This window comes from Ixodes scapularis, unplaced genomic scaffold (genome assembly GCF_016920785.2).
Source record: "Ixodes scapularis isolate PalLabHiFi unplaced genomic scaffold, ASM1692078v2 PGA_scaffold0__279_contigs__length_252992795, whole genome shotgun sequence".
NCBI lineage: Eukaryota > Metazoa > Arthropoda > Arachnida > Ixodida > Ixodidae > Ixodes > Ixodes scapularis.
In genome coordinates, this window is record NW_024609835.1 from 114,244,026 (window position 1) to 114,256,776 (window position 12,751).

General features: G+C 47.9%; 1 protein-coding gene across 1 annotated transcript; it reads right to left on the minus strand.

Annotated features, from left to right (window-relative positions):
* Nucleotides 1-6,684: 6,684 nt before the first annotated feature.
* Nucleotides 6,685-8,562, minus strand: LOC121048254. The gene has a single exon (XM_040504380.1). The coding sequence runs from the start codon at nucleotides 8,560-8,562 to the stop codon at nucleotides 6,685-6,687; it is 1,878 nt and encodes a 625-aa protein (XP_040360314.1).
* Nucleotides 8,563-12,751: the final 4,189 nt, after the last annotated feature.

The following is a 12,751-nucleotide window of genomic DNA, read 5'->3' on the forward strand; positions in this document are numbered from 1 at the left end:
AGGCCTATATTCTGAGAGTTTCGTCGGAGCGGGATTCGCGGCTGTTGTCGCTCTTCTCGGGTGTTTGTGGATCCAGCGTTCTTGTTCGTCGTGGTCTGTTTTAGGTACATTTCTTTCTTGCTGCTTGAAGTCGGCACGCGCGAGATGAACACGTAGAAAAATAAACGTTCAGTCAGTCAGAGTTTTGAGAGGAAGGAAACCAAAGGAAATAACCGCTCAAAACTTGGCCCTGCCCTACTGCGCACGCGCAGTAGTTGCTTCGTTTACCACACGATAGATGGCGCTTGGCTCTCAGCATTATCAAATTTGGCAATTTTCGCCACACATCTCTAATTATGCTACAAAATGTGGATCTGAATATTATTTAACAAAACTTTCAGGAAACATTCGCCGGCTATTTATTGTTTACGATCGCGGTGCTGGTGAGGTAGGCTCTTACCCAATAGGCGATGTGGATTCGGCTGACGTGCACCGATTCTGCGTATGCATCGCAGTGAAAAGGCAGAGCTTTCGAAGGAAAGAAGTCGCAAAAGAGTCCAGTTTTCTTTTAAAAGTTCTATAGCAAATAATTTTTTTTGGCTCCCTAGTCTTGTGTTTTTGTGTTCCTTTTCCCACCTTTTACGACGTGCGGTGGATGAAATTCGATTTTAAAATCATTTCATGGTCCCTTTAAACACTTCGATTCAGGTAAAATATATTTTACTCGTAAGCAAAGGGATGTATGAACACGACGTTATGTATGTTAATGTAGATTTTCTTCTACTCTTAGGTGCAAATTAAATAACTGAAATTAATATTTTTGGTACCTAAAAACAAAAGTAAATTGCAGGGACGATCAAAGCAACTATATAGTTAATCGCTTCACGGCGTAAATAGTGTATATTGCCAGTATATACACTATTTACGCGGAAAATATATTCTCAATTTAGTGGTTCAAACCGGTTCGATTCGGTTCGAAACGGTATTTTTTGCTCCCCGGAACTGAACCGGAACCGAACCGAAAGCCGTGAACCCGAACCGGAACCAAACCGATAAAAATTTCGGTTCGACACCCTAGTGTGAACACATCGAAGTAGGCCACACACCCTCGCCTAGGCCAGGCGGCGCAGCCTGTACCGCGAGCCACGCGCTCCTTTGTTCGCATTTCATTTTTAACCGATAGTACATGAAATAAAAAAAAAAAAGTTCAGGGAGACTGCAGTTTAGACTCAAAAGTTACCTTTCAACGTCGAGAAAATCATGCTTGATGAAAACGACCAAACACCAAATATTAGTAGAAAATGGTTGCGCTTACCTGTACCAGCAGGCTAGGAGTCACAGGGCCTCTGAAGCCCGATTGTAGGAGTGCATCGTGAACGCCCCTCAACTTGCGATCGGCGTTCACTTTCTGCTTCGGTCCCTGGATCACGAGGCACTCGACGCTCATTGTTAGCTTCAAACTCTTGAAGGAATCGCGGAGACGACGCGGATGGGAAGGAAAGAATGCCCTCGCCTAATTTGCGGTAAGAAAAAAAAAAGGAGTGGGAACTGTTTTTTTTTAGTTTTCACCCTCCCTTTCCCAGTTCTGAGGGGAAGGAGGGTAACACACTGACAGGTCCGAGGGTGAGCGTGGCAGCGTGCGTCATCAACTTGACAAAAAAAAAAAAAAAAAAAAGATCCGCGTTTAATAACTGTTGTACTAAAAGTTCAGTGAACATGATCGCGATGATTTCTGGAGAATAAAACAATCTGGAAAAACATCGTGTTGGTCATGAATTTTCTAACAATCTTAGAAGCCGAATTAAAACACAAACAAACTAAACAAGACAGATGCTTACACAGCGGATAGCTGTATTTGGGAACCATATTTATACCTTCTGCATGTCAGAACTGTAATTCTTGTGCAAATGTATCCTCACCCCCCCCCCCCCCCCCCCTGCAATAATGCCTCTTGGCGCTGCGGGGTAACATGTAATAAATAAATAAATAAATAAAAGGACAGCCAAGTTTGGTGTGACACGTTGCGCCATTCAGCTCAAAATATTTGCAACACTGGGAAGGCCCTCTCGCGAGCCTGCTTTCTCGTAGGGCTGTTCGAGCTTGGAATGGACCTTTTTCCAGTAAGGAGTGCCCCATGACGGTTTCGCCGCCTACTACAAATGGAGGGCAACCGGACTCGCCTTCTCCCATAGGAACAGATTAGTGTTGCAAGAAAACAGTGCCCCCCAAAAATGGCGAAAGGGCGGTCAAGGTCAAGTGGAAAGGGTGTGCGCTAGGCACCCGGATAGCGCTCCGTAATCCGCCACAAGACCTTAAACTATGCAGACAAGGCTGAGGGCGCGCATACGCAGCTACGGCGTTTTCTTCGGTTATAGCGTAGCGGAGGGACAAAACGGCAACTGTAGTAGACAGGTTTGCTCCTCCATGTTGCGTACCGGACCGTCGCAACACCGGAAGCTTAGCAGGCAGGGAATTGGTGGCCTAGTGGGCTAGCGCACACTAGCTCGCGGAGCACGTGGAGCGAAAGCTCACGCTGCAGAACCCAGGATCCTGGGTTCTGCGTGATGCACGTTAAAGACCCCAGGCTAGGGATTGTACTGCACTGGCTAAATGTCTCATTTACAGCTGGGAGACTCGTTGCCCGTTGAGGCAGACCAAGTTCTAGGCTGTATGAACATACACACAACCCAATTTTTAAAGCTTAGCAGGCGTGAAGCTCCGCAGGTTTCCGTCGAGGCCGTGGAAAACACAACGCCGTCGGAGATGAATAAATGCCGTAAAACGTGTAAAATAAGCATTCTGTTCGAGAGGAATTTCTACATGCCCTATTTGACTCGATATGTGGAATTAATGCGCTCGAAGCCCGGCGTTGTCCTTGAACTCGATGCGAAGTCAGATCAGTCTTTTGAAACTCTCACTGCTCTCTGCTCCGCGAACACATCTTGATCGAAGTACGTTTTGTGGACGCTTGAGCGTAGTTACTGAAAACCTAAGTGAGCATTTTCTTCGCTTTGCCGATTGCAGAACGGTCTTTCGTTTGCGCCTTTAGCATGATCGCGTAGCTGCCCAAGTTGGTTGCTCTATTTCGACCCATGTCTACACGGTTCCAACTTCATTCCCGGTGCGATAAAACAGTCTACCCAAGAAAAAATTTAAAGAAAAAGTACTTACCCTACGAGGAAAGGTTATCCATGCGGCGTTTATATCTTGTCTTTGTAAAAGTGAACAGCATATTAAATCGACGAGAACGAGCATCAGCTTCCAACGAGCAACTGCGGATGACACCGGCCAAACTACAGCCAGCTTGCACGAAAAACTTATTTCTCAGACACCATAATCGTCTTCAACTCGGCGACGAGGAAACTGGAAAGAAACTGATCACCAAAATGATATCGGCTATCAAGTATCAAGCAAAAAGAAATCACTTAAAAAAAAAAATAAAGGGTGGGTGATGGTAAGATGGAGAGGGGAGGCTTTTTCAGTTCCGCTTTTGCAGAGGAGGGATTTTGTTATCTCGAAGCGCGCGCAAACAATGTAAAAAAAAAAAAAAAAAAGAAGGAATGACAATTTTTTTTGGCAACTCATCTTTGTTACGTCACGGCGCGGTGGTGGCGCGTCGGGCGCGGTTTCGGTCTGGGGCTGTGGGCGGAAGCCCCCATGTGAGACGTGTATTCTTGCGTCATTTTGAAAGGAACCTGACAAAAACCTGCCTTCCCGTCAAAATGCTGCGACTGGGGCTTGTTACGTTTCTCCGGGAGAATCGACGAATCCGGAGACCGACGTTTATTTGGCAGCGTTTATTGTTCGGCAGCCGGAACCAAAAGAGCACAAAGCTTGCCGGCGATGCCGCTTATATCGGCAGCAAGCACCAGAGGTACGCCCCCCTGACTCAGCAGTTCTGCTGCGGCCGCGACAGCGATAAGCGATAACATCGCATCGTAACAACTCCTCCCCCTTTTAGGGCGAAACCGCATAAAACAATTTTCCCGCCACTCTCCAGGTTTCAAGCACGTCCTTGGGAATGTTCGACAGACAAACGAACGGCGTAATCCTAGTGCTGCTTGCGCAGAACTTCACAGTCGTTGCTCGAAGAAACCTTCACAGCGTATACAGGTTCAGCTTGCGCTGATCCGAAGGGCGGGAAGTCCTGGAGACGCAGGGCCCAACACCGTCTGCGAAACTGGCCGGAAGCGTCGACGCGCGGCCCAACACCGTCACTGCAGTTTTTAGTGTCCTTGACTGGTCGGAAGCGTCGACTGTGCGGTCCGAGAGGAGCAGGAAGGAGCGGTGATGGCGATCCTTGCGACCATGAGCCAAAGTCGCCAGCGGCCCAGGAGTAGCAGCGGCTGTCACGTGCCGTCGGTGCCAGGACGTCGGGATGACAACAGAGGTCCGTCGTGCTTCTGAGGGGAATGAGAAGGGCCAACAACAACCAAGCACCACAGAAACTGCGGAGGCACCCGAAACGCCCTTTCCACTCACCGAGAGCACGAATTATTCAAAAGAAATAGGTTACAAAATATGCCCCAAACGCAGCCAGAATTTTTTGAAAATATCGTTCCCGATCTTTCGGGAATAGACAGCTAATGAATGAAATTGAATGGAACTATTTACAAATGTGCAGATGAGACAAAAGAAACAGAAAATCGCACTGTGCGCCGGTTAGAGCGCTCGGCTCAGACAATCTGCGTTCGCATGAAGCTTTCCTTTTTTATGTCGAACCAAGAAAGAATATTCCTGGAGGGTCAAGCTCCAGCGTAACAAGCGACCGTTTTTGGGGGACAGCTGCTGAAGCCATGTGAGCGGTCTATGATCTGTAATTAAAATAAACTCCGAACCATAGAGATAGCAGCGAAGCTTTTCTACAGCCCATACGAGACAAGCGCATTCTTTTTCGATGGTACTGTAGGCTTGCTCCCTTGACGTTAGCTTCCTGCTGGCAAACAAAACGGGGTGCTCTTCCCCTTCATTTTCTTGGCTTAGAACGACGCCGAGTCCTTTTTCGCTGGCGTCGCACTGCACTAAGAAGGGTCTTGTGTAGTCAGGGCTGACTAATACGGGCTGAGTCGCCAAGGCTAACTTAAGAGCCTCAAACGCCTCTATCTTGCGATCGTCCCATTTGATCTTAGTGGGCTCAGTTTTCTTGAGCGCATCCGTCAGGGGACTCGCCTTTTCAGAGAACTGGGGAATGTACTGGTGGTAGTAATTCACCAGTCCGATAAAGGACATCAAATCTTTTTTTGTTTGTGGCAAGGGAAACTCTTTAATGGCCTGAACCTTGAGTTCTTGTGGACGTCTCATTCCTTGACCGACTACGTGTCCGAGATACGATACTTCGCCTCGGCCAAACTTACACTTTTTCGCCTTGACTGTAAGTCCTGCGTCTTGCAGGCGCGAGAACACCTGTTCTAGGTGCTGAACGTGCTCTCTCCACGTGTCCGAAAATATAGCGACGTCGTCTAGGTACGGTAACGCAAAAGACTCGGTTCCGACCAGTACCAGATTCATCAGTCTCGAAAACGCATAGGGTGCGTTTTTCAGTCCAAAGCTCAGGACAAGCGGCTTAAAAACACCAAACGGGGTCATGAAGGCGGCAAGGTTACTGGCGTTCGCGGTAAGTGGCACTTGCCAGTAACCTCTAACGAGGTCGATGGTTGAGATGAACTTGGCTTTGCTTACTTTCTCAAGGCAAGTTTCGATATTAGGGATTGGGTAGACTTTTGTTACCGTTACCGCGTTTAACTTTCGGTAGTCCACACAGGGACGAGGTTCTTTTCCTGGAGTCTCTACCAGAATCATAGGAGACACGAAATCGCTCTCGCACCGCTCAATCAACCCTAGCTCTAGCATTTGATCTACGGACTCCTTTAATAGCTTTTCTTGGCGGGGGGAAAAGCGATAGGCCTTACACTGAATATTTGACCGAGTCCTCACTTCGATGTCATGTTCGACTAGACTCGTTCTTCCGGGAATAGTTGAAAACAATTTTTGGTATTTGCCAATTAATGCCGTAAGATCCGAAAACTGGTTTTGGGTGAGCGTCTTATCGACTGCGGCCTCTACGACTTCGGCGATTGTCAGGATCCCGTCGGTTTTTCCCAGCTCAGGAATTCGTGTAGGAACTTCCTCTGGTTGGTTTAGTGCAATGCTGACTACTTGCACCCTTTCCACGTACGGCTTCATAAGGTTGCAATGGTATATGCGGACCTCTTTTCTGCGACCTGGCAGTTTTACCACGTAATTTGTCTCTGATAGCCTCTGCTGGACCGTTGCTGGTCCTTCCCATTGCAATTCCAACTTATGAGCCTTAGAAGACCTCAAAAGTAGGACTTTGTCACCCACCTTAAACGTTCGGAGGCGGCTGTTTTTGTCATAGTAGGTTTTACCTCGCGACTGCGCTTTTCCCAGGTTAGCCTCAACTAGCTCACGCGTTTTGTGGAGACGGTTTAGTAAGGAAAGCACATACTCCACCACTGTTGGGTTCTCGGCTTCACCCTCCCAGCCCTCGCGCAGCAACCGCAAAGGTGAACGCAAATTGCGTCCATAGACCAGTTCCGCTGGCGTGAAACCAGTTGACTCGTGAGCAACGGTTCGCAACGCGAAAAGCATAGCGGGCAATGCCAAGTCCCACTCTTTTTTCTGTTCGTGACAAAGGGCCCTGAGAATGCGCTTCATTACCGAGTGCGCTCTCTCTACGCTGTTACTTTACGGGTGGCTTACAGAACTGTGAACAATCTTAATGCCACACCTCTCGAAAAAGCTGGTTGTTAGAGCACTGGTAAAAACACTACCCAGATCACATTGAATTTCACTAGGAAACCCGATCCGAGAAAAGATCGAGAGCAAGTTATCTACTACTTCGACCGATGTCTGCTCTTTCATTGGAACGGCTTCTGGGAACTTGCTGGCTGGGCATAATATCGTTAGAAGGTACCTAAAACCCGTCTTAGTTGTAGGTAGGGGTCCTACGACGTCTATCACAAGCCTTTTGAAAGGTTCCGTGATTATGGGCACTAGTGTCAGAGGCGCCTTTCGGCGCTCGTTTGGTCGTCCTGTTCTTTGGCAGGTGTCGCAAGAACGGACGAATTGCTCAGCCTCCTTAAAGCAGCCCGGCCAATAATATTCTGCCAAAAGCCTGCACTTGGTCTTTGTGATTCCTAGGTGTCCCGACCACCCTTCTCCGTGAGCAAGCTCGAGTAATGCAATTCTATACTTGGATGGAACGACAATCTGATCTACCTCGTTCCCCGATTTGTCCTTGAAACTACGGTAAAGAATGCCGTTGCTCATAAAGAAGGAGATGTTCGGCTTGATATCTTTTCCCACGCTATCACGACACTTTGAAAGACTCGGGTCGGATGACTGTTCGGCGATAAGCGTAAGCTTATCTACACCGGCTAGCGCACGAAAATTGCTGCTCTCCGGCGAAACCAGCGTGGTCATGTCAGCTCCTTCGTTCGGCTCTTTATCGGGCCCGCTGCTGGTTTTACCAGTCGACGCGCGCGCTTCCGTCTGAAGTGTTTCCGGCACTGCACTAGTTGTCATTGAGCGCGTGACGACTAGAACAGGATTCATGTCAAGCGGTATACCCGACTCGCTCAATTGCCTTGCAGTTCTGTTTGACAGTATGTACGGACAGTTTGGAAGCACTCCGTCAGAAACAGCTGCTTCCGTTTCCACTACTCCGAAAGGTCCGTTTAGTTTTACCTTAGCGACGGGCAGACTAACTGCCCGATTTTCCAAGGCCTGACGGATCCACACACAGTCGCCTGTAAAATGTTCTTGCTCCACTAGCGAAGAGTGTACCAGATCATACGTGGCGCCGGTATCTCGTAAACCTTTGCAGAATTTACCATTTACTTTCATGTCGTACAGATACGGCCTGAGTAAGTCCTCCGCTTCTCCCAGACACAAGTTAACGGGAGCAACTTTAGGGACGCGGCAACCAGAAGCGACATGACCAGGCTGTTTACACCTGTAGCACACTATTGGTTTACGCTCCTCGAACGCCTTCATTTTACGTTTGTTTTCGTCTGAATCAGACACTCCCTTTGTCGGTACTTCACTCTCTTTGCCCTTTTCGGCGCCTTTCTTCACGAACGTGCGAGGTCCGCATCGTTCGTAGAAACGGTTTGAGCTACGGTTTTCTTCAACAACTTTCTTCCCGTGCCTAGAGCAGTACTCATCCGCGTAATCTGCAGCTTTTTGCACCGTTTCTACTTCCGGTCTATCCTGAATCCACTCCTTTAGACCTGTCGGAATACAGGAGAGAAACTGCTCTAGTGCTATCTGCTCCAGCACCTTTTCACGATCCTCGTAAGAGTTGACACCACGGAGCCAACTTTCCAGAAAGCCTTTAAGCTTATAAGCGAACTCCGCGTAACTTTCGTCCGGTCCTTTCCTTGTCTCTCGAAATTTCTGTCGAAAAGCTTCAGGCGACAACCTGAACTTCCTAAGCAGGCATGACTTTACGGATGCGTAGTCATCGGCTGCTGTAGGATCTAGTCGGGCCAAAACGTCGGCCACCTCCACTGGCAGTAAACTCAAGAGCCTTTGAGGCCAGCTCGACTCTACAAGACCCATCTTAACGCAAACCCGTTCGAAATTTACTAAATAGAGACCCATGTCTCCGCCGACGCGAAAAGGTTGCAAAAGGGCTCGCATGTCAAACTTTTTCGAGCTGTTATCCACCACAATGGCCTCACCAGCGTCAAAGTTTCATAAGCGCCAACTACGGGGGGGCAGTGGGGCTCGTGCCCCCCCCGGACGGCTTCACGGGGGGGCAGAGCCCCCCCCGGCCCCGGCCCGGGATTTTTTTTAAAGAGCTTGGCTTGGGTCTGCGCCCATCGACAGTGGGCCGTCCTGACTGGCAGCTATTTCACAGGGGCCTGTTTATTCCCGCTTCTTATTTCCTTTCAGGCTTTTAAATGGTGGATCTCGGGACAGTGACAGGTCAGACATTCAGTAGAAAATTCCCCTCAGACGGAGTTAGATGCGCGGAATATGTTGTCTGAATGAACAGCTGAAGTGCCCGCTTCAGCTATGACAGGCTAAAAAAAGTCTTGAAAGCGTCGCGACATCTCTGTCGGTTTTTAGACAACAAAAATGCTTCTGAGAATAGGAAGCATCCCCGACACAGTGAGTCAGTGACTGATTCTGCAGACCTGCTCGCCAAGAAAAAAATTTTAATTTCTTGCGCGTCTACAAATGAATGCCCTTTCGGCCAAGAAAATATTGTACACATTTTTGATTGGTCAGTGAAGGGCTTTACTACCAGTCTTGTCACCGAACAGCGACTCGAATACTCGTCCAGAAAACAACTTTTGGCGGAAAAATTTGTAACCCCAGCTTCGCACAAGGTATAGTGGTATCAAATGGTCTTTGCTACCGTCTGAGAATTATTTTTGGCCCTCTTAAAATTGAAGTCAGTCGTATAATTAAAGCTTCTTGTGCCACCATTACCCCACTCTCCCCTGCTGCATGTGTTAACAAAATAAACAAAACATGACAATAAAATACACACCAGAAGCCAAATAACAGCATCGCAAAACACAACAAAAACAAAGGGACACTGCTTTGAAACAAAAGCCTGTGGGGAAGAGAGCGATTGGGCCTTCGGAGTCTCTACGAAGGCCAACTTTGGGGAAAGAATAATCATCATGCCCGATACGTGTTCCTTTTGTCATTTTTAAAACGTTTGTATGGACAGTGCGGCGCTAGGCGGCACAATCCGCTCCCCTTTCCGTTTTATTCTGAATAGGCTTCACGAAAATTCCCAGGGAAGGCATTCATACATATACGCCGCAAACAGTCAGTAGAATAGCAAGTGCTTGATCACTTCCTTTGAGGCAGGGTCACCGGAGCTTATTACCTGTGGAAACTATTTTATATTAACTCCCTGGGTTGAGGCTTATTTGACAAAGAGACGGAAGCAACTGAAGGATCGTGATTGGAGTCCCGGAATAACGAGCGGGCCCAAGCGAAGTTCAATTGAAACTTAAACCGTGAGCCGTAAAACTTAAACCGTAAAACACCACTGTGAAGTGTCAAATGCTGTGCTCGCGATCCAACTATTTGGACGCTGATCAAATTTAAATGTGAAGCATGCATATTTTTCTCGGGTCTTTTCCGTAGCATTATTTGACATATTATTTGGAAGAATTCTTATTTTAACTTGCGTGCTTCCGCGAAAGGCTGAAATTATCTGTCTCTTTTATGCACGTGTTCTCATTGCTACAATCTGTTCATTCTGTTTCTTTTTCTTACTTCCTGCTCTTGTGAGTGAGCACGTTAAGGAAATGTACAAAACAAAAACAGCAGTGTACGATGAAATGCGCGAGCAGATACGTCGTTAATGCTTGTATGTTTGCTCTATACTTTTTTTTTAATTGTAAGCGTTTTGTAACCGTTGCATTGAGAATTGCTCAACGTGTGCCTCGTGTGTCTGTTCATTATAAATGTACCACACGAAAAAAAAAATATTAAAATATTTTGGTTACAGCAGATTCATTTTCTCCTGTTCACCATTTTCAAAATTAACACTTTTGGTGCGCCTGCGTATCCACTCGGGGAGTTTGGTACTATATGGGCATCTCAAAATACACTTTACACACAAAATGGCCCGCAAAATTTAGATCCTTGGTGCAACAAGTGGGAATATTCCTGAAATACGTGTTTTACTGGTCACATTTATGCAACAAAATTTTAGACCCGAACTACCCCTGCAGAAAAAAAAAAAGATTCGCTTTTTTGTACTGGTAGTTTAGTCTTGCAATATGTTTGCATAAATGTGGCCAGTAAAACACGTATTCAGAGAAATTTCTACTGGATGCGTCAAACCGCTGAAGTTTCCGGGTCATTCTTTTGTGGAGCGTCTTATTTGGGGACACCAGGTAGTTAGCTGTCACAATGTCCGTGTCCGTTTGTTTATGTCCTTGTCCCTTTTTCTCCAGTCTCGGGTTTACCAAAATGCTCGGTAAGGCTCCGACTGCTGCAGGTGACCCTTATGGGGAGAACCCACGGAACAAATAAAACAAGGACCTTCTCCTCCTCTCCCCCCCCCCCCCTCCCCCGCGCAGCCTCCCCCCCCCCCCCTCCCCCCGCGCAGCCTCCCCCCCCCCCCCTCCCCCGCGCAGCCTCCCCCCCCCCCCCCTTTTTTTTTTTTGAGCCACATTCCGGGTCTGCCCCCCCCGGGAAAATGGAAACTCTACGCCGCTGACGTTGAAGCATTTCTAGCTCAAGTTTTTCTCGAGCAACGCGAAGCCCTTCTTGAGCCGCGTGAAGTTCCGCTTCCCTTTGTCTCTTCTGCACCTCGCTCCAACACTCGGAAATTTCGTCGGCGCCCGCGCCACAATCTTCAATGGCCTTGATAATCTCGGGCTTTCTCATGGCCTTGACCACTTTAACACCCAGCTCTTCCGCTAAGAGCATTAAATCGGGCTTCACAATCGCCGCGAGATTTATCGGATCCATGTTCAGAAATTTCCAAAAAAGTTTGGCTACTTTTGCCCAGCGCCCGTATCAACCGTTTGGCGACACCACAGAACTAACTGCCTTAAACACTTAAGCTGCTCGGTGAACGGAAAGGAAGCCTCAGGCACTCACCGACAGCACCCATGGAACCCGGCGTCGTCGATCCATCCCACCGCTGCCACCAGCTGTTACGTTTCTCCGGGAGAATCGACGAATCCGGAGACCGACGTTTATTTGGCAGCGTTTATTGTTCGGCAGCCGGAACCAAAAGAGCACAAAGGGGGGGGGGGGGGGGGGGGGGGGGGGGTGTCGTGATGTGGGGAAGGCAGGGTTAGCTTTGCCAAAAGTGCAAGCGTTGTTCCGCCCTGGGATAGGAGGAGGGGAAAAGATGGGACTTAGGTGAGTAGGGGGGGGAGGGGGGGGGGAAAGAGCACAAAGCTTGCCGGCGATGCCGCTTATATCGGCAGCAAGCACCAGAGGTACGCCCCCCTGACTCAGCAGTTCTGCTGCGGCCGCGACAGCGATAAGCGATAACATCGCATCGTAACAGGCTATACTAAGAGAGTCGAGAAAGGTTTGAAGGTCAGTTTTATGTGCTCGCGGTACGTCCGAAAACGTGGATATGTGCCGTAAAATTGAAAACCAGACGCCGTCGGACCACGATTGCTTGGGCGGGAAGGACTTTGGGTAGGATTCACGGATACTTGTGGTCATTAGGTTTGTTTGTTTTGTTCCAACATGAACGCCGGAAAACTGTCAAGTTGTACGAACCACTCTCGGACTACGTTCAGTGCGTCTTCAAGTTCGAACGGCCGTCTGATGGCAACTTACTATACTTTTTCTGCTCTTTGATAGCGCTTCCAGCCAATAAAAGGCTCACAGTGACGACTGTCAAAGATTTCAGTCGCGCTGATGTTGACCGTGTTCTTGAATATATAGGTTCGGCGTTTGCTGACTTCCAAATAAATTATTGCGATGTATCGGGTTGAGAACCAATCCGTGGATTGATAGAAACATCATTCATCTCAAACGTAGACTAAAACGAATGAGAAAAAGAAAATATAATTCCGAAAGGGTACGTGAGTTACAGATTGAGTTAACCAGCAGAGTTACACAAGCTAGAGAATGTTACTCTGAACATGATTTGTCGGTTTTTTCTGAAGGATGACCCTGAAAGATTTGGAGATACATGGCCAACAACAATAATCCTGTTAAAATAATTGTGATCAATGACAGTACTGCTTCAGATAAAAAAGAAATTGCTCAGCATTTCAACTTTTATTTTCAGTCAGTTTTTGGA